The sequence below is a fragment of the Lepidochelys kempii genome, chromosome 4, assembly GCF_965140285.1.
Source record: "Lepidochelys kempii isolate rLepKem1 chromosome 4, rLepKem1.hap1, whole genome shotgun sequence".
Lineage (NCBI taxonomy): Eukaryota > Metazoa > Chordata > Testudines > Cheloniidae > Lepidochelys > Lepidochelys kempii.
In genome coordinates this window covers 111,838,093-111,864,595 of record NC_136383.1, presented here as the reverse complement: position 1 = coordinate 111,864,595, position 26,503 = coordinate 111,838,093, and the positions used below count along the sequence as shown (strand labels likewise).

The 26,503-nt window shown below is 45.3% G+C and overlaps 1 protein-coding gene across 2 annotated transcripts in view; it reads left to right on the top strand.

The window, feature by feature from the left end:
• Positions 1-2,868: 2,868 nt before the first annotated feature.
• The window catches only part of CD38 (CD38 molecule), a 30,053-nt gene continuing 6,418 nt past the window's right edge, over positions 2,869-26,503 (top strand). For both annotated transcript variants that reach the window (XM_073340123.1, XM_073340122.1), the window contains exons 1-6: positions 2,869-3,178; positions 17,222-17,351; positions 18,108-18,243; positions 20,146-20,228; positions 22,645-22,721; positions 23,499-23,591. In XM_073340123.1, the coding sequence (XP_073196224.1) occupies positions 2,943-3,178; positions 17,222-17,351; positions 18,108-18,243; positions 20,146-20,228; positions 22,645-22,721; positions 23,499-23,591 (755 nt within the window). In that variant the 5' untranslated portion in view covers positions 2,869-2,942. The remainder of the gene's footprint in view (positions 3,179-17,221; positions 17,352-18,107; positions 18,244-20,145; positions 20,229-22,644; positions 22,722-23,498; positions 23,592-26,503) is intronic.

The window sequence follows — 26,503 nt, the reverse complement described above, 5'->3', positions numbered from 1 at the left end:
AAAGTAATAGAAGCTTCTATGACTTAAGCCTAGTGTGAACAGCACTACGTCAGCGGGAGAGCTTCTCCCGCCGACATAGCTACCCCTATTCGCAGGGACTAAAGTAATTAAGGCAATGGGAGAGCTCTCTCACATCAGCTTAGAGTGGCTACACAGAGCGCTTATAGCAGCACAGTTGCATCAGTACAGCTGCACCACTAAGTTCTCTCGTGTAGTCATAGCCGTATAATACAAACCATTAAATGTTGCCTTACAACAGTGATTCTGAACCTGTGGTCCACAGACCCCTGGGAGTCCACGGACTATGTTTAAGGGGTCAATGAAAGACAGATTGAAAACTGACTGAACAGAATTCAACTATATATACAGACAACAGATTTCCAAAGCAGGCTGCACCTCCATTCAAAAATTTTTAGGGGTCCTCAATGAGTAAAGGTTGAGAACCACTGCCTTACAATATGGGATATAGATGTTATAAGCGAGATTAATGCATGCAACAACTTACAGGCGTTTAATGAAGTCTAAACACTAAGCCCATTTTTATAATTCTAATATCTATTTTAACAATACTAAACACACAAGTGAACCAGACTGATTCCAGCTATGTGTTTGTCAATATTCACAGGAGGCACAGGCACCTTGGCCTAAGCTGGCCCTTCGTTTGCCAACATCACATACTCCAAATAAAACAAAACAGTAAGAGGACCAAACAGTGCCACCATGGCTAAACAGCAAAGTAAAAGAGGCAAGTTAGAGGCAAAAAGGCATCCTTTAAAAATTGGAAGTTAAATCCTAGTGAGGAAAATAGAAAGGAGCATACAAGTCAAGTATAATTAGGCAGGTCAAGAAAGAATTTGAAGAACAATTTTCAAGAGACACAAAAACTAACAGTAATTTATTTTTTTTTTAAAGTACATCAGAAGCAGGAAGCCTGATAAACAATCAGCGGGGCCACTGGACAATGGAGGTGCTAACAGAGCACTCAGTGAAGACTAGGCCATTGCGGAGAAGCTAAATGAATTCTTTGCATCAGTCTTCGCACCCCTGAGCCATTCTTTTTAGGCGACAAATATGAGGGCTAGTCTACACTGGCAACGTTAAAGCACTGCACGTGGCTTGGATGGTCTCAGCAGAGCGTGAGCTCTGGGGGAGAGCTCTCCCGGTGCTCTTAAAAAAAAAGAAAAAAACCCCACCAAGCTCCACGTGGGGCTTAGCTACCAGTGCAGGTGCACCGTCTACACTGGCACTTTACGGCGCTGAAACTTGCTGCTCTCAGGAGGGTGTTTTTTCACACCCCTGCGTGAGAAAGTTGCAGTCCTGTAAAATGCCTGTGTAGACAAGCCCTGAGGCACTGTCCTGGATAGAGGTGTCAGTAGAGGAGGTTTTGGAACAAATTGATAAATTAAACCGTAGTAAGTCACCAGGACCAGATGGTCTTCACCCAAGAGTTCTGAAGGAACTCGTCCATGAAATTGCAGGACTCTAACTGTGGTTTGTAACCTATTGCTTAAATCAGCCCCTGTACCAGATGAGTGGAGGCTAGCTAATGTAACACTGAATTTAAAAAAAAGTCTCCAGAGGCGATCCCGGCAACTACACCCTGCTAAATCTAACTTCATTACCATGCAGTTTGATCAAAACTACTGTAAAGAACAGAATTATCAGACACACAAATAAACATGATCTGTTGGGGAAGAGTCACCATGGCTTTGTAAAGGGATATCATGCCTCACCAATCTATTAGAATTCTTTGAGGGGTCAACAAGCATGTGGACCAGGGTGACCAGTCAATGTAATGTACTTGGACTTGCAGAAAGCAAAACAGCAGATGAAATTCAATGTGGACAGGGGAAAAGTAATGCACATTGGAAAAAATAATCCCAACTATATGTACAAAATGATGGGGTCTAAATTGGCTGTTACCACTTGAGAAAAAAAAATATCTTGGAGTCAACATGGATAGTTCTCCAAAAACATATGCTCAATGTTTAGTGGCAGTCAAAACAAAACAAAAAAACTTAACAGAATGTTAGGGACCATTAGGAAAAGGATAGATATGAAAATAGAAACTATCATGATTCCACTATATAAGTCCATAACACACCTACACTTTGAATACCATGTGCCGTTCTGGTTGCCCCATTTCAAAAAATGCAATCACATTTTAGTGTACTTGTTTTAAAAAAAAATCTTGCATTGATGATTTTTAAAAAAATTTAGCCTTTGAATAGGGAACTGTGAATAAGAAACCAATTTTAACCTTAGAGAGAACAGTTTGCACCCTATCAGCTTTTCTAGCATAGTCATAGCACTTCACAATTAACAGGGTTCTGCTTCAGAGAGGATTAAAACACGAAAGAGCAACAAAAGTATCTGTAATCACTTTGTAGTAGCTAGAATAAAAGTTACAAGACTGGCAAATCCTCCCGCTTCAAGGCACAAAATAATTTCCACTTTTTTTTGCTCAGTCTGCCCGCAGTACTGCATGTATGGTGGGGAGCTGGGAGGTTATAGAAAGGGGATGGGCGGGAGATAGTAGCCTGTCCCTGATGCTTCAGAGGAAGGCTATCAGAGGCGGGTCTTTCACACTACGCGACCCATTAATCTATTTAGGCAAGGAAACTCCTGTGACACTATCCTATCACTGCAACACCCTTTAATTTCACAGATGCTGCTAATAAGATTGCAAATGTGCATAAACTGTCCCACTGCTTTGTGTAAATTTTGTTCTCCACTCTGAATCAATAGGGCTGTTCCTTTTTCTCTGTGGTATTTCAACCCAGCAAGCAGCAGGTCACAGTTAATTTCCAAATCAAAAGTCAGTGTGTGAAGGCAGAGTGTGGGGGCAGGGCGGGGAGTGCTGTTTGGCACATAAAAAAAAGCTACTTTTCTGTCGTGACCAAGAGAGCAGTTGCTGCTGCTGTTCACTAACTTTATCTACGATGCCCTTCCAAACCAGGTCCTCCAGGACGCGGCAGAGTACCGTCCTTTTAGTGGGCATCATGGTCCTGATACTGACAATTGTTGCTGTGATGGCAGCTGTGCTGCTGGCAAATGGAACGAAAGAGACTAGCATGCAGCTGCTACAGTGGAAAGGCAGAGGGACCACTAAAAATTTGCAAGAAGTCATCCTTGGGAGGTGTTATAACTACATCACAACAGTGAACCCGGAGCTGAGGTGAGTAATAATTATGGTCATGCATAATATAGTGTAACGGCAAAGAGCCTGGCACTAAGTCAACTGAAACAATATCCCATGTTATCAGCTGAACAAGGAAAACAGGAATTAGAACTTCTTATAAGTATTTTGGAGCAAAACATATAAAGTCAGATTTAAAATTGGCCACAACATTTTTGGGAGAGGATTGAGGGTGCGCAAAACAGCACAGCAAATGAGAGTGTGAAACAACTGTAATTTGGGACCAAATTCTGCCCACACATATAAATGTGCAACTCCTTCAGAAACTTCATAGAACTAAACATCTAAACTCTGGGCCAGAGTCTAGTAAGTTTTAATATGTGGATGTGACCGCAGTGAAGTTTAACTGCAATCTGTGAAGAACTATGTACCCTATAACATTTAACCCATATAACCAAATATGTGAGTGTATATGAAAGAGACAATAGGAGGCTGGGAAGTCATTTTTAAGACAGGTATTGCTATTCAGCTACTTTTTTCCTTCTGGGAATGAGAAGAACATTGAGAAATTCCTTTAAAATATGCAAAACATATGTTGTGGTAATGTGGGTCAGAGGACTTGCCCAGATTCACTGTAAGCACATGGGGCTTTCAGGCTTGTGTAAAAAGATTGATTGCAGCTGGTCATAGGATTAGTGCAGGGGATGCGCTGCAAAATCTTCTGTACACATTTAATGAACTCCATTAGTGTGCTTGGTGCTGTACATTATACAGACGATGAAACAGTTCCTACCCTAAGGAGCTTAGGATTTGAATGAAGGGAAAGGTTACTTAAAGCATGTTGGAGAGAGGGCATTTCAAGTGTAAAGGCTTGCACTGAAGGGGCACAGGCAAATGTGGGAGAAGATATAGAAGTGGCATTTAGAGAAGCAGCTGGGAACAGCTCTTGCAGCAGAAGGGGGAACATGAAAGAAGGATATGAAAGCAGAGACTGTAGTCCAGGACAGAGCTGTGCAGAGTCTTAAAGGGGAGGACGACGCAACTTCTCTTCCTCCATGGAGACAGAGGTTGAAAACCCAGAGATTCCTTGTTGGAGAGGGAGTCTGGCAAGGGAAGCATCATCCTGCCTTTTCCCAGGCCCTGTAAAATACCCCACCCCCCGGAATTCAACATGGATTGGTCACTGTATTGTGGGAGGGAGCAGGGCTGAGGCAGGACAGTCTCTCTACACAGTACAATTCCACCCTTATACCCACAGAGTCAACATTTTCCCATGGAAGTGCTGTCATGTTTAACTTCTGTGCCTGCCCCTGCTCCATAATGGCACGAACATAATTTAAACCTAGCAAAATATTAACTAGTTTCCTGCTAGAGTGCAGCAATCAACAAATCTTGCCTTCTGCTGTCCAGTGCTGAGACTACTGTATAAACAATCTAAAATCTGCAATATTTGAAGGGAAACTGTCATGATAAAAAGCCTTGACCCTGATCTCGTGAAAATTTAAGCATAAGCTTAATTTTAAGCATGTGAATAGTATCACTGAAGTCAACGAAGCTATTCAGATGTGTAAAATTAAGCCAAGTGTTTGCAGGATCAGGACATCCTAGTCAAAAAAGGAAAGAAAAAAAGCTTCCTTGCCAATGTTACTAAAAACATATTCAATTATTTACTGAAATAACTTTTAAAACCTAACAGTCTTTTCAATCGGTATATTACTTACTTACTTTTTAATAAGGGCACTGAAAGTGTACAGTCAGGGCATGTCTGCACTGGCAGACTTACAGCGCCACTCAGAGGGTGCTGAAGGAAAACCGCTGTTGTGTGTTAATGCTGTGAGGCCCTGTCTACACTTGCAAGTTTCTGTGCAGTAAAGCAGCTTTCTGTGTTGTAACTCCGGAGGTGTACACACTGCCAAGCCATTTAGTGCACAAAAACTGCCCAGCTGTAGTGCTTTAAAAAAGCCACCCCAATGAAATACGTATAGCTTTCTGTGCCGGGGCTACAGTGCTGCGGTGCCCGTATATACACCCTGGTCGATTACAGTGCTATGATTGGCCTCTGGGAGGTGTCCCACAATGCCTGTTATTGCCTCTCTAGTCATCGGTTTGAACTCTACTGCCCTGCCCTCAGGTGACCAACTCTCATCCCCACCCTGTAAATTCCTTTGGAATTTTGCAAGTCCCTTTCCTGTTTGCTTGGTGATGCGTGCAGTGGTCTCAGCACATCTTTCCAGGTGGCCATGCCTGCTCCACGCACCAGGCGATCCCCCGCTTGGAACAGTGCCGAGCTGCTGGACCTTATTAACATTTGGGGAGAGGAGGCTGTCCAGTCCCAGCTGTGCTCCAGCCGTAGGAATTATGATACCTACAGACAGATTTCACGATGCATGACAGAAAGGGGCCATGACCGGGACACATTGCAATGTAGGGTCAAAGTGAGGAAGCTGCGGAACGCCTACCACAAAGTGCAGGAGGCAAACCGCTGCTCCAGTGCTGCGCCCACGAGCTGCCGGTTCTACAAAGAGCTGGACACGATACTTGGCGGAGACCCCACCTCCACTGTGAAGGCCCCTGTGGATACGTCATTGGCTTGCATGCCAGTTGAGAGTGGACTGAGCCTGGAGGAGGAAATCTTGGACGAGGAGGGGAAGGGGGACCCAGAGGCAGAAGATGGCTCGGAGGCCAGAGATGCATGCAGTCAGGAGCTCTTTTCTACCCCAGAGGAGCCTAGCCAGTCACAACTGTTGAAGATTGGCGAGGTGCAAACAGAAGAGGCCTCTGGTATGTGGATCTGATCTTCAGAATTGCTGAAGTGAATTGTTGGGGGCAGGAGGATTGCAGAAATAAGGCTGGTCTCCCACCGCATGCTTAGTCTGAGTGGTGGAACAGGCTGTTGGTTGACTCCGTCACTTCACGGGAACCTCCCTCAGATCTCCAGGAAACTCTTGTGGAGATACTGGGCAATCTGCTGCCACAGGTTCTTTGGCAGAGCTGCTTTGTTTCTTGCCCCATTAACAGAAACTTTCCCATGCCACTCTGCTGTCATGGAGGCGGCGGCAAGGGGAGGGAGAGAAGAGCGGCCAGAGTGGAAGCCACAGTCTTGGAGAAGACCCTCCTTGATGACCCTCCCTTGATTCCCTGCTCATCCTCGGCAGCGAGATACCTTCAATAAAGATCACATCCTGTGGAAAGTGTGGGGACAGGAATGATTAGCAGGCCCCCCCTACAGTGCTGGCTCTCCGCAAGAGCCACATGCCCAGTGTACAGCAGGGTCTGGTAAGAACGATTTACTCTGCCCCTGTGGCTACTTACCATTTTGGAGGTCTTGTGGCTCATGTGTGATTGCCAGGGGTCAGCCAGTTAGTGACAGGTGTGTGAGTACTGGCTGTGTTTTCAAGCACCGAATCAGTGTTCTCTGTGTTGCAAACAATAATGCTTCTGTAAAATGTTACATTTAAACTTTACAGAGATGACCTTGGGAGCCCATCCTCCCTCTTAGTTATCAGAGGCTGAATGGCTGCACAGAATTAGAAAGCGGCCAAGAAGAACTAAGGAGGACTTTCTGCCTCATGTTATGATGTACTCTGCTGCTGAGAAACAAGAATTGAAGGAGTGGCGGGACAGCGAGAAGTGGGACCGAAAGGAGAACGCGGCATGCCAGAGTGAAGCCATGGAGCAGCTCTTAAACGTTATGGAGCGCCAAGCAGACACGCTCCAGGTGATACAAGCTCTTCAAACTGAGGAACTCCATGCCCGCCGTCTTCTCCAAACTGTTGCAAAACTCTTTCCCATGCACCCCATAGACACCGCCAACACACTCTTATCAACCTCCTGGCTCCAGTCTCTACCCGCGGCATTCCACTCCTCCCTGCCTCACAGTCCAGCACTGTGGACTCCCACTACCTTCTGCATTCAACACCCATCCCTCTGCAGTTTGGTCCTGCTGAAGCACAAGCACCTGCTGCATTGTACTCCAGAGAAGAAGGTTGGAGACAATCCCTGGACATAAACAAAAAAATACATCAGCAGGGAGGCAGATGGGGGAAGGGAAGGTCCCAAGAGGAGGAGGGGTTCTGGGACGGCTAAAGATTTGTGTGACTCTCCCCTCTGGTTGTTGTTTTTTAATAAAAGAATTGTGTTGGTTTGAAAGCAATCTTTATTCCATTAATTGAAAGCAAAAAGAGCCCTGCAAAGCAACGTACAATTATTGCATCATGTGCACCAATCACCTCCTAGCATTACAAGGACTGCAATCCTGAGCACAGCAACAAATATTAGGGGCTTTCAGCTTCAAATTGCTGCATCAAGGCATCCTTGATCCTTAAGGCCCTGCGCTGTGCCCCTCTAATAGCCCTGGTCTCTGGCTGTTCAAACTCAGCCTCCAGGCACTGAGCCTCTGTGGTCCAGCCCTGAATGAAGCTTTCACCCTTCCCTTCACAAATATTATGGAGCGTACAGCACGTGGATATCAGCCTAGGAATGTGGTCATCGGTCAGGTCCAGCGTCCCATATAGGCAGTGCCAGCAGGCCTTTAAAATGGCCAAAAAGCACATTCAGCAGTTGTTTTTCACTTGCTCAGTCTGTTGTTAAACAGCTACTTGTTGCTCTCAAGTTGCTCCGTGTATGGCTTCGCAAGCCAATGCATTAAGGGGTAGGCGGGGTCTCCCAGGATCACAATGGGTATTTTGGCTTCCCCTACGGTCATCTTCTGGTCCAGGAAGAAAGTCGCTGCTTGCAGCTTCTTGAAGATGCATGCATCATGCACCTTTCCAGAACAGCCTGCGTTAATGTTTGTGAAATGCCCATGGTGAGCCACAAGCACCTGGAGAACCATTGAGAAATACCCCTTGTGATTAATGTACTCTGTGGCTAGGTGGTCTGGGGCCAGAATTGGAATATACGTGCCATCTATCACTCCTCTGCAGTTAGGGAAGCCCATTTGGGCAAAGCCATCCACAAGGTCATGACTCTGGGCAACGTGCGTGGTCTTTCAGAGCAGGATGCGATTAATGGCCCTGCACACTTCCATCAACACTAGTCCAACCATCAACTTTCCCCACTCAGAACTGGTTAGCGACCGATCGGTAGCAGTCTGGAGTAGCCTGCTTCCACAGTGCAATCGCCACGCGCTTCTCCAATGACAGGGCAGCTGTCATTCTCGTGTCCTTGCACTGCAGGGCTGGGGCGAGCTTATCACACAGTCCCATGAATGTGGTTTTCCACATCTGAAAATTCTGCAGCCTCTGCTCGTCATCCCAGACGTGCAGGACGACGTGATCCCACCACTCAGTGCTTGTTTCCCGAGCCCAAAAGTCGCGTTCCACCGCGGTCAGCACCTCCGTGAATGTCACAAGCAATCTCGTGTCATAGCTGCTACGCAAGGCGAGATCAAGGTCGCACTCCTCTTGCCTTTGTAGTTTAAGGAATAACTCCACTGCCACTCGTGATGTGTTGGTCAGAGCGAACAGCATACTGGTCAGCAGTTTGGGATCCATTCCTGCAGCCCAAAGAGGCAGGGCACACAGTACACAAATGGTTGAAAGATGGCGCCAAATGCGGACGGAAGCACAGGGATTGCTGGGATGTGAAGCAGTGCATCCTGGGTCATTGGGACAGGATCCAGGCTGCACTGCAACCCCCTCTGCCTTCCCTTGTCTTAGCAGCAGAAGAGAAAGAGGTGCTCTGTGGGAGAGCTACCTAGAGTACACTGCTCCGAATACTGCTGCAAGTGTGAATCCCCTATTGTGCAGGCAGTTGAACACATAACAGTGGTTTCCCTTCAGTGCTCTCTGAGCTACGCTGTAGCTGCTGGTGCTTTAACTTTGCCAGTGTAGACGTGCCCTAAGTGATATAAGCCTCCTTGTATATTCAGTGATGAAAAGTATTGTCTGGCCACTCTTTATATCCATTTGTACAGTCCCTAGCACAATGACATCCCACTCCTGACTGAGGCTTTTAGGCGCTACATTCATACACATATGGAATGAACTCTCAAATAAACCGTTGTGTGCACGTACCCATTTTTCTGATAGTGTCAACGAAGATAAGAAAAGTTCTCTAGAGTGTTTTCTTTTGACTTCCATATAACATTCCATACACATAATACAGTTTAATTGTCCCTTCTGTACTTCTCCTCCTTCGGATCCCTCACTTCTCCCACAAGGTGGCAGTGTTCACCTTAAATTCAGCTCTAATGCCTGTAAACCTTTAAAATAGAGAATAGAAAAACTAAAACACACCTACACTGTGGCTGGGTTTTGAGACTGCCCCAGAGTGATGAGATAGAGCAGGTTCTGAAGGGTGAAGGTGTGGTGAAAGAAAATAAAAAGTTTAACAGTGCACAGAAAAAAAAGCAAGAGTTAGTGTGAAGGCTAGAGAGTGCTCCAATGTAAGATGTAAAGACTAATGGTACTTTAAAAATGCATTTTATAGTTTCTGAGCATCTCATACCCAGACACCAACTCATCAGGCCAAAGTTTAAAAAGAACACAAATCTGGTATAAAAGTCCACTATTAACCCACAACCGCAGCAGTACAAGCACCTAAAGCAGGGTGAGTCTCCAGCCAGTAGAAGCAGAAGCAGCCAAAAGCAGGGACTGCTGCACTGGGGAGCCGGGGTAAATTGGGGCCCAGCTAGGGCCACCTCTCCCCCAGCATTCTCCTGGACCCAGAACTGTGTAAGGGAACCCCTCGCACACTCTAGGGGCACTGGGATTGAGGTGGTGCCTCCCCTCCCTCTCTCCTGTGGCCTTGGGGGAAAGCTGCATAGAGGAGCCAGCCAGAGACTCCAGCACAAAGGAGGTGTCTCTGGGCATTCAGAAAATTTTCTACAGTTTTGACTGGACTTTCTCTGTCTTGTGCTGATTGGCTGTTTGCTCTGACCCTCCCCGCCCCTCCACTCCCTCACGTTATCTTCATCTCACCTTCAGTCCCCACCTGCCCCCTTACCCTCTTCTCCTCTGCTCTGTCCCCCGGACTCCCTTCCCTTCAGCTGATCCTCTCCTAAATACCCCTCCTCATAAAAAAATTACTCTGGTACTAACATGTTTGCTGCCATCAGATTGTTCCCTCTGCTTGTGGGTTACCTCCATTCTTCTACCATGTGCCTGTCCTGTCTATTTAGATTGTAAGCCCTTCAGGGCATGAACCATCTTCTACTCTGTTTGTATGGGTTTCAGAGTTGTAGCCGTGTTAGTCTGTATCAACAAAAACAATGGGGAGTCCTTGTGGCACCTTCGAGACGAACACATTTATTTGGGCATAAGCTTTCGAAGGCTAGAACCCACTTCATCAGATGCATAGAGTGGAAAGTATAGTAGCAGGTATGTGCTGTGTATTTATACCTGCTACTGTACTTTCCAGTCTATGCATCTGATGAAGTGGGTTCTAGCCCACGAAAGCTTATGCCCAAATAAATTTGTTAGTCTCTAAGGTGCCACAAGTACTCCTCGTTGTTTCTGTTTGTACGGTGCCTCACACAATGGGGCCCATTCTTGGATAGCCCTTCAGGATTACCATAACAAATAATAATAATTAATAGAAGGTTGACAAACTGAGCCCCTGGACCAGATGGGGTCCATGTGATGTGGAAATCCTAGCTCATGATGGCTTAAGACCTTTTAGGGTACAATCTTTCCTTAAAAAAATTATGTAATTTTATATATATATGGTTCTCGCTCTTCTGGCTGCGCAAATAACTCTGACAGTAAACTAAAGTTCTTAGAGAGGTGTGAACTGCTCCCATTCATCAAAATCATGATTTATTCTGAAGCCTAATGATGGCTCTTTATGAGCCAGATTTCCAAATAACGAAGATGCACAACTGCATTTCTAATTTTGGTGACCAATGACAGTGGTTGAGAAGGCAAGTCGGATAAATGCATGCACAAAGGACCAGATAAACAAAGAGCATAAATGAGTGCCCCTAAAAGCATCAAGCCTTATTTTCCCTCCTTCCTCCTCGCCCCCAAAGTGATACCAAATGCAACAGCAGCTCTACTAACTGAAGGCCAGATCCTCTACAATGGCCCTTCACCAGCTTAAACCACATGAGGATCTGGCCCTGAAAGTTTACTAACTACAAATGGTCCATATTCTACCTTTGACATGTTGGTAAACCACCCACTGACAGTGGGGATTATTTATGGCTGCTACTTTGTAGCTCTCTCCCAGGGACCACAATTAAAATAAAATTTGGCCTTTTGCTATCAATGAGTATGACAAAGGAAAGAAGTTGTTAGCCTTGCTGGAAGTCTCTGCTGAGCAGTCCAAAGTCACAGGCCCCCCAGTTAAGAAGGTCCTTATGCTATGTTGAGTCACTGCAGCCACCCCGTCAGAGGGGAGTGAATTCCTCATAATGAAACCAGACATGCTGGGCACAGGAGCACTTTCACTGTTTGTTGTGAATTTAAACTCTGTTCCATTGCCACAACATTTTCACAGTGTGATCAGCAAAACCGCAGGTCAGCAGGAGGGGAGGATGCTCTCTACCTCACAGGTGCTCTCAGCACCTGATAGCACGATGCCCTAAAAATGCATTTTCGAAAGCTACATTTAAAACTGCATACTTTTCATGAAGCAAATGAAACCCTAAAAGGCCAAATTCATCCTTGGTGTAACTACTTTTAAAATCAATTTAATTACACTAGGGATGAATTTGGTTCTGTATGTTCAGTTTAAGTGAAAAAAATACCAAGAACTATATTAATCATAAGCCTCCAGACCACCACCTCCTAAAATTGCTCTTGCTTTTCTTCAAATGAAGAGATACCCTTTCAAGGTTAGCCAGTTCAATCAGACTCCCATACAGATCTGCAATATACAATGTTCCAGAGGCTTTCCATTTTTCTAAAGTGCGTATAACATCTGGCCACTAAAATAGCTCCTACTTGAAATGTTCTTGGCTCTAATTTAGACATGGCATATTAATAAAATCTTCTTTTAAAAATGTGGATGACTAGAAATATCCAAATTCATGACCAAATATAAGCTAATGCTTTCCCCCAAATTGCACAGACATAAGGACAATCTGAAAATATACTTACAGTACCTACTCCATTTAATCAGACAGTTACCAATTTCTAGCTAGCTCTTGTTTGATGTTGTATTCTGTACAGTAAGTCAAAGAGCCCAATTCTACAACCTTTAAGAGTGAGAGACAGGCCTGCAGAATCAGGACTCAAGTTTTAAGTCTTTAGTAGATTTTACAGTTTTCTTTTTGTGCGTGTTATCACCATTTCATCTATATCATGTTCCAAGTTTCTAGTTCTATCTTCTCTAATTTTAGTCAATGAGCACCTCACACTAGATAGCAGTTACCTTCTGTGCGGTACAAAGCAAGGCTTCAGAACGCCTATGTAGTTCAGAACTTCAAGGTCAATAGCAGGACTCCTAGGAATTCTAGATATTCTAGGAGTTGGGGCTTATCTAGATTATCTTTGAAAAATTTGATTTTTAAACTACATGATTGTATATGCCAACTATAAATACAATCCCAGAGTATCAGAGTGTCAGAGTACCCAGAAGAGTACCCAGAAGTTACCTACTACAGGACAGGCCAAACAAAGAAAAGAACAGAACGCCACTAGCCATCACCTTCAGCTCCCAACTAAAACCTCTCCAACACATCATCAAGGATCTACAACCTATCCTGAAGGATTACCGATCACTCTCACAGATCTTGGGAGACAGGCCAGTCCTTGCTTACAGACAGCCCCCCAACCTGAAGCAAATACTCACCAGCAACCACCCCCCACACAACAAAAACACTAACCCAGGAACCTATCCTTGCAACAAAGCCCATTGCCAACTGTGTCCACATATCTATTCTGGGACACCATCATAGGGCCTAATCACATCTGTCACACCACCAAGGGCTTGTTCACCTGCGCACCTATCAATGTGATATATGCCATCATGGCTCCTCTGCCATGTACATTGGCCAAACTGGACAGTCTCTACGTAAAAGAATCAATGGACACAAATCAGACGTCAAGAATTATAACATTCAAAAACCAGACGGAGAACACTTCAATCTCTCTGGTCACTTGATTACGGACCTAAAAGTGGCAATATGACAACAACAAAAAAACTTCAAAAACAGACTCCAATGAGAGACTGCTGAATTGGAATTAATTTGCAAACTGGATACAATTAACTTAGGCTTGAATAGAGATTGGGAGTGAATGTGTCATTACACAAAGTAAAACTATTTCCCCTTGTTTATTTTCCCTCCTACTGTTCTTGTAAAGTGCTGGAAATCGCCCACCTTGATTATCACTACAAAAAGTTCCCCTCTTCACCCTTCTCCTCCCCCTGCTCTCCTGCTGGTAATGGCTCACCTTACCTGATCACTCTTGTTACAGTCTGTATGGTAACACCCATTGTTTCATGTTCTCTGTCTATATAAAATCTCCCCACTATATTTTCCACTGTATGCATCCGATGAAGTGAGCTGTAGCTCATGAAAGCTTATGCTCTAATAAATTTGTTAGTCTCTAAGGTGACACAAGTACTCCTTTTCTTTTTAAGTTTCCGATAGGAACTGGACTTAAGCAATCATCTGATTTCCCCTCCTACGGTATGTCTAACTGTGTGCCTTTCAGTTTGGGATAACCATTGCGTGCACATGAAGACAAGGCAACTTCTGCTGCACTGAAGAAAGTCATGACAGGAAACTGTTTAGGTTATCATCCTCCAGCTGTTATGCACATGCCTCAGCTTAGGAGTAGTTTCAATATGTCTCTAATTTCTATAAGAGACACAAAGTAGATGACGCAATAACTGAGTGGAAGGTACAAGCTTTTGAGCTTCACAGAGCTCTTCTTTCAGCTCTGTGAAGTTTGAAAGCCTGTACCTTCCACCAACAGGATTTGATTCAATAAAGGATGTTCCCACACCTACCTTTTCTCTCTCATATTTTGATGACAGTGTGGTTACAACAACACTACAAACGTTTGATTTCTACATCAGGCTTTCTTTATATTGATGGGCAACTGGTAGGTAATTTCTGAGATAGGTATCTTAGTATTATCCCCATTTTGCAGATGGAGAAACTGAAGGTTAGTGGCTTGCTTGGGGGAATTTTATTCTCCTAAGGCTGCTGCAGAGTGTATAGCATGTGGGGGACAGCAAATTGTAAGTTACTGGTGCTTAGCCCAAAATTTACTAGTGCATTTCTTCAAATTGCCATTGGCTTTGGATGGAATCATGTACCCAGTACTGCTATCCTTTGGTCTCTTCCCCTGTCCTTGCTGGCTATGTTTTTTCTCAGATTGTGCTATTGACTGTGAACTGACTATACACCTATTTTTCAAATGGCATGGAAGCAGTGCTGTCTAGTGTAAAGAGCACAGAAATGAGGTAGTGTGTGTTCTTGCGGAAATCAACACTGTGTGTCTCAGTTTGCCCATCTAATACTCAGATCGGCACCATATAAAAGCCTAGATTGACTTGGGAAATAGTGATAATTCTTCCCTACATCACAGAGCTGTTGTATAGCTTAATTCAATAGTGTGTTTGTAAAGTGCTTTGAAATCCTTGGATGAAAAGTATCATCATGGTGTTACATTCCTTAGGCCACTTAGGACTATTTTTGACAATCACACCATGACCAAATACCAAACTGCATAGTCCCCATGATATCCGCTGGTAACAATGCTGTAGAGCTGTCAGTGGTGCAAGTTCCTTAAAATAAATGGCACCTCTCCAAGTTAACCAGCCAGTATAATTTTATACTGCCCAGAGGAGTACTAGGCACTTCACAGAAGTGGTGGTGGTGGGGGAAATATACAACCAGTCCTTCTTAGAAGAGCTTTTGCATGGGGGACACTGAGTGGTGGTGAGAAATAATGGAGAAGGGGTGAGTCAGGAAAGGATAAAGGTCACAGCGTTACAGTTATGCAGTTGCTCAGTTTGGACATGCTTATCTCAAGGTGACTCAATTCAGGTGTTTTTTAATTTTCATAAAAAGCACCAACATAAAGCTACCGCATTGTGACTATTACTGACTAACTTATGATGAACAGCACGAAAGAGGTGAGTTTTCAAGAAGGAATTTAAATGTCAAGGGGCTGGTGCCTTGGCAGAGCAGAGAAGGAAGGGTATTCCATCCACCAGGGACAACATGGAAAAAATATACTAGATGGACAAGAATTGAGAGTTGATGTTTGTCCACAAGTGTTAGCTTAATTAATTAGCTTAATTCAATACCTCAAATACAACAGAACAGATGGTGCTGATTAGTCCCAAGAGTATCAGCAAGACTCACATAGTGAAGATTTAGAAATGGAACAGAGTAGCATTTCACTGGAGCTCAACAAAAGTCTCAGAAATGTCACTCCAAGCCTACATATTGAAAAATGACCTCAGCCTGGCACAGTGCAATGAATTACCGTTTAGCAATACAGGAGAAACTCTCAGCATCTGTCAGCATTCGCTTGTTGTGTTTCCCATACTGATGACTTAGCTGATAGGCCAATGGCTTAAGCAACAAAGCTAGACACAGACAACTTGGTTGTGCACCCTCCCGCATGTATCAGGTTTACATCAGTGTAATTCCATTCACTTCAGTGGAGTTAGTCCTGACTTCAGTGCAAACAAGAAGGCCAGAATCAGTACTGCAGATAAGAGGATGCTGAAAAGTTGGAGAACAGGTAACTCATGTAATTCCACTGAAGTAAACAGGTATAAAACCATTGTAAAATTGGTGTGTTACTAGAATCAGGCCCTAAATACTTATAGGGTTTCTTCCTTTTTTGGGGGATAAAATTACTGATGCTACCTATGTAGGTCTCCTCTTGGGAAGGTTCACAGGCTGATTTTCACCTTACCAGAAGATCTACATATCTCATTAATCCCCAAACTGGGGGGCATGGAGGAACATTTGGGGGATGGGGCGCACACATGGCAGGGCCCAGGTCAGCTCCCACGGGAGATAGAGAGGGAGCGCCACCAAGCCCTGCTCCGGCCCCAGATGCCGCGCCGCATCCCGCCCAGCTCTGGCTCCAGCCACAGCTCCACTCAGAGGTGCTGGAACTAGGGGTGCAGGGGGTGCTGCCACACCCCCTGGCTTGAAGTGGTTTCCATTATATACAGGGTTGACAGTTTGGGTCAAAGGCTCTCAGCACCCCCACTATAACAATTGTTCCAGCACCCCTGGCTCCACTCTGTCCCCTCCTCAGCTCCAGCCCAGCTGCAGCCCCATTCTGCCCTCAGCCCAGCTCTGCCCTCATTCCCCCTCCACCCCCAGCCCAGCTCTGCCTCTAGCCCCAGCTCTTCCCCCTTCCCCAGTTCAGCCCCCAGCCCATCCTCCTCTGCTGAGCCAGCTGTGCAGTAATGGAGGGGGCGGGGCGCAGACAGATTACATTACTGGTAAGGGGGGCATGACAAAAGCTTTGGGCACCACTGACATATCTACACCGGCAATATTATTCAACTTCTCTGTACCACAAAGTGTTCAATCTCCAGGCTAGATTCTGCCACCCTTGCTGCTCAGGATGAGCAGTCACTGACTTTGTGACCCGTCCAACTGACTGCAGTGGGACAACTCACAGCACTACTCAGCAGGAATGAGGAGGGTAGAATCTGGACCCTCGATTTGTGTGGAGTCAGATATTTGAAAGAACTCAGGACCAAATGTTCAAGTGCGCAGCACTGACAACTGGGGCCAAATTTTCAAAAGAATTCCACTCCCTTCTAGGCAGCGAAGCATGGAAGGTGCTCAGTGACTACAGTGATGGGCCGCAGCATAAAATCCCTAAAACAGGGCGAGACAGAGAGAGGGCTGATTTTCAAAATTACTCAGCATCCAGCATATACTCAACATGCTGAGGGGTTTTGTTGTTGTTGAAAATCTGGCTATTTATTTTGGTGCCTAAATGAGAGAGAAGCACTTTAGGCACTGTCGGCCAGACTTTCTAAACACACCAGAAGGGAGGGGATCCTTTCGTAAGCCCCTCCCCCACTATTTATTTTCTCTTCGTAACACAGTAGCAACTCACAGAAAAAGAACGATGATTCTGGATGATTACCTGTTTTTTAAACGGTTGCTCTCCCATTAACTATATTTTAACCTTTTGACAGAGACAAAGATTGCCAAAAAATATGGGAAACAATGCAAAAGGCATTTATTTACAAGAACCCATGTAATATTACAACAGAAGATTATCAGCCGTTACTGGATTTGGCGAGTCATACTATCCCCTGTAACAAGGTAACAATATTTGTGTGTGATGAGCTGTCTGGGTAGGGACTGCTTGTCCGTACATGCTAGTACAATGAAGATTCTTTGCTTTGTTCTGTGTTTGTAAAGTACCTCTAGCACAACGGGGTCCTGGGCCAATACGAGGGCTGCTTGGCACTATGGTAACACAAATAATAATAATGATGGCAATCATGAGTAACCCTCAAATACCTACAGGTACTCTGACTGCAGGCTTGAGATAACATTACTCCCAAAGCTACTTCTTTTAGAACAAGAGAATCCTGTTCATTATAGGTCCGTGATGAAGATCACAGATCATTCCTTCTAGGGAAAAATTTTTGGGCCATGATGGGAAAATCATTGTGGCCGTTATTGCTATTTAGAAGAGAAGCTCTGTGTAAGAACAGCCATGCAGTTAGAGGCACACGGCTTTTTATTGCTCAGGTGCGGTTGAAATGCATGCAGAAATGGAGGAGTGACAGCAATTAGAGCTGGTTAAAAAGTTTCCTTCAAAATGTTTTTTCAGTGGAAAATTGTTTTCCCCAACCAAATTAATTTTTTTTCCCTGAAAATTTCTATTTTCCTTAGAAATCCCACTGGAATTTTTATATATTTTAAAATATTCAGTTTTTGGTCTTTTGACAAAAAACCCACAAAATATAAATGAAAACAAACATTTTCATCATCAAAACTTTTTCAGGAAAAAACAAAACAAAAAAATTTCCTGACCAGCTCTCATATTAATGCCATTTCTTTCCCTCACAGTCATTATTTTGGAGCAAGACAAATGACCTTGTTCATCGTTATACAAAAACCAATCACAACTTCCTCACTCTGGAGGACACCTTGCTGGGCTATATAGCTGACGGGGTCTCATGGTGTGGAAACCCTTTTAGTCCAGGTAAGGATTCCTTTTTAAAAAAACAAACAAACAAAATTAATATAATGATTATAACTCCAGGTTCTTTTTCAGCCACAAATTTCTAAAATAAGATAAAATCTCTTTTGGAGAGGATACTTTTCATTCTTGGTTTCAGCCCAAAACAACTGTTGATCCTTTCTACCCTGCCTCAGTTATGGAAAAGTAAAAACACACACCCATTTTCAGCTTAATTTTATCAACACTTCTTAGCTCCCAGTAGGACAAAAAGAGCTTAGTCTAGGGACATCAAACTTGGCATGTGACCAGTGCTCACGTCTAGCTAAAGGCTACATATTGCCCCCCTTATTTACAGTAATCGGCAACCTACTGTGATTCCAGTGGGACCACTTGTAAACTAAGGCCCCAGTCCTGCAATATGCTCCATTCAGGCAGACTCCTGCACTTGCACAGAAGTCATTGGGGCCCCATGTAGATATAAGGGGGTTCAGGCTAAGGGCCTAAGAATGAATAGAGACGTAAGAATCTCTCCCCAAATTTGAGGGAAATTTATAAAAAACAAAATAAAAATTATGTGGGAAGTGTCACTTCTGAGCATGCTCAGTGAGCATTTGCAAAGACACCCCCCCACCCCACGCACGTTCTTCCTGCTCAGGCTGACCAGGAACAACATTGCTGGAATCATTTGCATAAGGGGACTGTAAATGCCTCATTGAAACAACTTAATCTCCCCCTCAGAACATTTTCCGCCTAAGCCTGTTGCTGTGATGGGGTGCAATCAGTGGTGAGCTGGAGCTGGTTCGCACCGGTTCACTAGAACTGGTTGTTAAATTTAGAAGCCCTTTCAGAACTGGTTAAAAGGGCTTCTAAATTTAACTGGCCAAAAGTGGCGCCTTAGGCGCCAACTCCATGGGTGCTCCAGCTCCCCGCCCCACCGGTCCCAGCTCACCTCTGCTCCGCCTCCTCCCCCTGACTGCGCCGCCCCGCTCTGCTTCTCCACCCCCCCAGGCTTCCACGAGTCAGCTGTTCGCGCGGGAAGCTGGGGCAGGCTGAGAAGCAGGCTGCGGCTTCCCACTCAGGCCCAGGGAGGTGGAGGTGAGCTGGTGCAGGGTGGTGCGAGGAGGGCCGCCCGTGCCGCAGCAGGTAACCCGGGGAGGCGGGGCGCGCAGGGGAATCGCTCCCCGCCCCAGCTCACCTCCGCCACCCTCGGCCTGTGTGGGAAGCCGCGGCCTGCTTCTCAGCCCTCCCCGGCTTCCTGCCGAACAGCTGATTCGCAGGAAGCCGGGAGTGGGGGTGGAGAAGCAGAGCAGGGCGGCATGTTCAGGGGAGGTGGCGGAGCGGAGGTGAGGTGAGCTGGGGCCGGGCGGGGAGCTGCCGGGGGGGGCTCTGCACCCACCAATTTTTCCCCGTGGGTGCTCCAGCCCCAGAGCACCCAGGCAGTCGGCGCCTAAGACGCCACTTTTGATGTGATCAGTGGGGGAGTGGCCGCTTCCCCTGCTCCCCCCCAGCTACACTCCCCGCCCCTTGGAGCCAGAGGGACCTGCCGGATACTTCCTGGGAGCTGCCCCAGGTAAGCACCTCCAGGACTCCCCACCTCGCCCCCCAGCAGGTGCCTCTGGCTCTTAGGGGTGGGGTGGGCACCCACTACAGTGGCCCACAAGACCTCCTGCCCGGTTCTGGCAGGGGTGGATGGGGCAGGGGTCCTGGGGGGGGCGGGTTGGATGGGGCAGGAATCCCAGGGGATGGGGGTGGGCAATGACCCCCTCGTGGCATGCGGAGGGAACCCGTTGTTAAGATTTTGGCAGCTCATCATTGGGTGCAAATGTTTATTTTTGCCATTCTTATTCAGCACTGCAGGCAGTATTAAAGTGTCTGACAATTTCTTCTCTAATCTTAGTTATTCTGCATCATATATTTATTTAGGAATTAACTATGAATCTTGTCCAAAATGGAGTGAATGTGAGAGCAACCCTAGTTCTGTGTACTGGAAAATGGCATCCAAGATGGTAAGGATTATATAGCAACTTCTCCAGGATCACAGTTAGAATTTATTGTTCCTTTGGGGGTTGGGGATGTTTAAAGAGTAAAAACTTGGCCCCAAGCAAGTCAATAGCAAAACTCCAATAGACTTAAGTGGGACAGGGTTTCACCCAGACTGTGGAAATCTGGGGCTAAAATGTTGAACATCCAAATTTGTCTGATATGTCTGTTCCATTGGCTAGAAAACAAAGGCTTTGATCCCACAACCAAATCCATGCGTGTGAATCCCTGAGCCTTTGTAAGATGCATTGATTTCAGTGGGACTCTGTGCAGACACAGAAGGCTGCCTACACAGATCCAATTGCAGGATTGGGGCCTTTTAACCACGGCTCCCCACTTTAATGGCCAGTACTCTTTTTTTTCCCCCTATATTTTTATCATAATCAGTTACATCCTGGAACAATAATTTTAATCAAAATATTCATGTTTATAACAATGAAAGAAATACAGCAAAGGAAAAAGTAGTTAACAGTTAAACCTTTGAACACAGTCTGATCAGCTCAGTGGTCTGATGTGAATTCCTCCCAAACTGTTAGGAGTGATGCCACAAATTACTCAAAAAGCCATTTTCCTCTCAGGTTTCACCAAAGACATTGAATGGTCAAATTTGAACACCGATTAGACTATTATGAATTGAAAGTTGTGCCATGTGTTTTTGGAAATACAGGTTTCCCAAGACTTTCACAAGGTCTCATGTTTCACACAACATTTAATGTCACAATAATTTGGGCATTCTTGTTCTTACTTGAATGCGTCCCTCCATCAGTGATCATCTTGATATTTGTGTCAAACAGCACCAAGCACAATTAGTGCTTAACAAACATTAACCAACCATAATATAATCATAGGAATCATTCCCTCATACAAATACACAAGATCACAATTGCTAAAATGAATGACTTTTTAAACCTCTGCATGCTAAAAGCATGCTGAAAACTGCTGTAGAGCTTGACTGAGAGAATGAGCGCCTCCTTGTACCTTTTTAACATAACGAGAAGAACTCCTATGTGAAGCCCTGATTCAGCAAGGTGTACAGGTAGGTGCCTAACTTGAAGCACATGAGTAGCCCCATTGACTTCAATGAGACTCCATATGCTTAAAGTGATGCATGTGCTTCAGTACCTTGCTGAATTGGGGCCTTACAGAATGCTTATTTAACTCTATTCTGTTGAGGTTCTTCCTGCTAAATCAAAGGTAATTTAAATTTATCATCAAATCTGAAGATTTAGGAGACACTGAGTAAGGATATTAGAAACAAAAATGGTTATATGTAAAACAAAAAGTATAACACCCGTCTTATAAAAGTATAACACCCGTCTTAGAGACTATATTTAACCTTTAACAGGCTAAAATCTTTGTCTCAAGTAGTTTCTCACCGAAGGCAATCTCCCAGCATCACCAACCAGCATGGCTGGGATCCACCTTTCACAAATGCAAAAGACACTGTCCTTCTTGCTCACTCAGTGATGGATACCAAAGTCTCCTTATATTTCCCCAAACTCCTTGTTTTGCCTCCAGAGTCAGGATGGCCCCTATGATTCCTTTCCTAGTGTGCTGGCTCCAAGTTGCCCTCACAGACTTGTGTTGACTCCATATTCAAACCAGGTTTCTATTGTGTTGGCTTATAATGCTTAATCTACATAAGGACCTAGGCAGACAGGTGTCTAGCAAAACTGGTTTGTCAATGCTACCTGGGACACAGACTCTAAAAATATATTTTCAGTACATATATACAACTGCTTACATATCATTCATCCATCCATCCCTCAAGAGTTATGTGGTTCAGTATGGCATAAGATACCTCATTATTAGATATTTCACATGCTTTCACAGTATTTATCCAAAAAGGATCGTGTGTTACGTGTAGTCAGTTTGTCAGGCCTGACAGAAGTTGCTACTACAGAACAGTGAACCCTTTGCCAGTTGCTATTCAGATCACAGTTGGTCACAGTTAGTTCCCCAGCATAAATTAAGCAGCCTGAGGGCTGCTCTAATTTGCACTGGCTGCCAGTAGACACATGGTCTGACACAGAAGCCAGGGCTCAAGGAAGTCGCAGCAATGTCCTCTACACCAGCAGCCAGGAAAACTGTGGCACAGGAGCTGTTATGCCAGCTTTACACCATCACAGGATCTCCCTACATGGGGTTATCCAGTTGCGGTTGGTCAACGTAGCTTTTAGGTAACTTTGCACCAGTGACAGAAGATGTGGCCTTTTATTTTCACTGGAATCTTCTGGTAAAATAGTGAACCCAGATCCTGAGCTGGTAAACATTTGTGCAGCTGTACTGAAGTCAAAAGAGCTATGCTGATTTACTCTAGCTAAGGATCTGACCCTGTGTTTCATGTAATGCTAAAGTACAATGTACATTTGCTTTGTTTAGTTTGCAGAAGGAGCATGTGGTGTGGTTCAAGTGATGCTCAATGGATCAATAGATGCTGGAGCATTCAGAAGTAACAGGTATCTACTTAATCGGTCATTGCCTGTGGCTCTATCTTACCACTCACTTCGGGAATGTGTACTGGTGCAGGTGTCTGTGATAGTAAATCCCAGTGCAAGACTGGAGACTTATAGGGCCAGATCTTCTTCAGCTTTGCTAAATCAGTGTTGCTCTGTTGACTTCTATGGAGCTATGCGAATTTACACTTGCTGAGGATCTAGCCATTCTATTATGCATCTTCTGATGCATTTGATTTGGATTTTTTTCTGAAAATGGCCACAATCCACAGAACTTTATGCAGTAAGCCCAAAATGAACTCCTCCGCTATATTACACTCACATAACCGACATATATAACTACCCTCAGAGTGGATTTCTTGGGTTATGCTCCCCCAGAGATAGTACATACTTTCAGTGACTGACAGGAGGTGCTGCCTCTGCTAACTCTGTGGGATGAAGAAACTTGTGGTTAGCACAAGCGGAAAGGTTTTTTTTCCCCTTTAGCAGTGGGAGGCACTGGTAATCCAGACAAGAGAAAAATCATTAGGAATGAAAGAACCTCAGACTGTTTCATTCTGCAAACAGCTCCAAAGGCTCTCAATAGAGCTGAATGAAAATGGGGGGAAATTCCTTTACCACAAATTAAATAGTCCATGAAAATCCCATGGGAAAATTACACGTTCTCTCCATTGGGAATAACGATAACTCATATGAGTATGTAGTAGTGACTGGAAAACACTTTGTTTATCTTGTTCTAAAACTAAGATGTGTTGCTTTTTCATGCTCGCATTCTTACAGCATTTTTGGAAGCGTTGAGATCTTTAACTTAGACCCAGACAAAGTTTCTACAGTGCAGATTTGGCTTATGCAGAACATCGGTGGACCTCCAAGGTAAAGTTTGCTAGTACAAAATAGCGTGAGATGCTTTGTTTCTATAATTTAAAGTGCAGTGCAATTCTGAAACATGACTAAAAATAGCACTCTCTTACCCATCAACTTTGCTCCTTGAATGCAATTAGCTACTTACTTTAGTAGAAATAGTAAGATTTTTACCACTTTTTATGAAATTATTATTATTATTACTGCCAGCTCTGCTGAGCCAATACAGCTCTGGAAGAGCAAAACTGTTTCCTTTCTGTTAGCCTTGCAATTGGATATAGTTATCTCCGCAACACTGTTGTCTTCAAATTCTGTACCTCTTTACTTCTGTGCAATCCTACGGAGGCCCAACAGATCTGTGTAGTGCTCAGACATAAAGAGCACAGTTTGGCTGAGTTAGCAGATCTGTGCAGTTGGAAAGCATCTTTTTACATGGAAACCGAGCAAATATGCTCTGCAGGTCACTGAGAGGCAATCAGTGCACAGTAACCATGAAGCCATGTTTTGCCAAGTAATTTTTAATAATAGAACCACAATTTAAATGTTTATTTTTAACTATTCATACCAGACAGTGCCCATAAGTCACCAGAGAATTTCTATTCTATATAGGTTTTATAAAGAGCTCATCACCATAGTATCTGAGCACCTTCCAGTAGTGCATTAAGTGACATGACTAACATCTGTCACTCATCTGCTCTCTCATCCTCTCCACAGGGGGAGAAGTACATACGACAGAGTGTTTTGTTTTGGAATTTTAATTTTATATTACATACATTCCTGTACGTTTATGTTAGAGAAGGCAGTCAAAGAAATGCACCTTGCACTTAGAGTGGAAGGTGATGCAGCCTGTGAGGGTCCTCTGTCGGCAAGGGGGATCTTCTACATGGATCCTTGAGTGCACACTTTGCACTGATGCACTGGCACAGCATGCCTGCAATGTGTCTGAATCTGGCCCTCTGATCTCAGTTGCTCTGGTGTAAATACAGAGTAACTCCATTTACTTACTCCTGATTTTCACCAGTAGTACACAGATTAGAATTGAGCCTTGGAAGCCTTTCCACCAGTTGAGGACCTCTGCTTACTACTTAAGTCCACTAGAGTGTCTGGCCATTAACTGGGAGACGTGACTGGGAATAAGCAGGAAGCATTCTAACAAATGAATTCATCTGGTCACAAAGGGCTCAGCCCCAAAGCAAGATAAACATTATTTTAAGAGAACCCAAAACATCCAGATTTCTAAAATCAAACCACGAGGGGCAAGTGACACACAGGACAGACAAATTCCGTAGAGGGGCTCTAGAGACTCCATAAACCTAGGGTTGCCAACTGTGGGATCACACAGACCCAAACACTGTTGCCCCACCCTTGCCCCACGCCTTCTCCGAGGCACCACCCCATTCACTCCATCCCCCCTCCCGCCGTTGCTCACTCTCTCCCACCCACACTCACTTTCACCGGGCTGGGACACGGGGTTGGGGTCCAGGCTCTGGGCTGGGGCCAAGGGGTTTGGACTGTGGGAGGGGACTCCAGGCTGAGCCTGGGTTGGGGTGCAGGGTGCAAACTATGGGAGGGAGTTTGGGTGTGGGGGGGCTCAGGGCTGGGACAGGGGGAGGTTTGGGGTGCAAGCTGTGGGAGGGAGTTGGGTGTGGGAGGGGGCTCAGGGCTGGAGCGCAGAAAGGGGTTCAGGCTCCAGCCAGGAGGCGCTTACCTGGGGTGGCTCCAACCTGCAGCTCCTGGGGAAGGGGGCTCTGTGCACTGCAAGTGGCGCCCTTGGAGCTTCCATTGGCTGCAGTTCCCGACCAATGGGAGTTGTGGAGTCTGTGCACTGCCCACCCCCCAAGCGTTGAGACCCCCTGCTTTCCCCTTCCTTCCCCACCAGGGGTCAGAGACATGTCAGCTGCTTCCGGGAGCGGCCCAGGGCCAGGGCAGACAAGGAGCCTGCCTTATCCCTGCTGTGCCACTGGACTTTTAGCATCCTAAAATATCCCTGTTTGGCATCAGTAGCCTCCAAGAGATAGGGCCTGATTCCAGGAAACTCCCAGCGACACTGGCAGGGTTGGTAACCCTACATAAACCACAACAGCATATCTCTACACCTGCACTGACCCCTCCTTACACACACCCTTCACCCCTCCCAATGCTGCTGCCTCTCCCCAAACCCAGCCTTTGTAAAGGTGCCACTTAGTAGTGCAACAAAAAGTCTCCTGACAGGACTGCAGGCTAGAAACTTACTGCTTTTACTCAACAGCATCACAACCAGAGGAGAAGGCAGGGGACTTCCCCACTGACCAAACAGGAAGTAAAGGAGGGGTGGAGCACGGGGATGAAGTCACCCAGTTCATAGAATCATAGAATATCAGGGTTGGAAGGGACCTCAGAAGGTCATCTAGTCCAACCCCCTGCTCGAAGCAGGACCAATTCCCAGTTAAATCATCCCAGCCAGGGCTTTGTCAAGCCTGACCTTAAAAACCTCTAAGGAAGGAGATTCTACCACCTCCCTAGGTAACGCATTCCAGTGTTTCACCACCCTCTTAGTGAAAAAGTTTTTCCTAATATCCAATCTAAACCTCCCCCACTGCAACTTGAGACCATTACTCCTTGTTCTGTCATCTGCTACCATTGAGAACAGTCTAGAGCCATCCTCTTTGGAACCCCCTTTCAGGTAGTTGAAAGCAGCTATCAAATCCCCCCTCATTCTTCTCTTCTGTAGACTAAACAATCCCAGCTCCCTCAGCCTCTCCTCATAAGTCATGTGTTCTAGGCCCCTAATCATTTTTGTTGCGCTTCGCTGGACTCTCTCCAATTTATCCACATCCTTCTTGTAGTGTGGGGCCCAAAACTGGACACAGTACTCCAGATGAGGCCTCACCAATGTCGAATAGAGGGGAACGATCACGTCCCTCGATCTGCTCGCTATGCCCCTA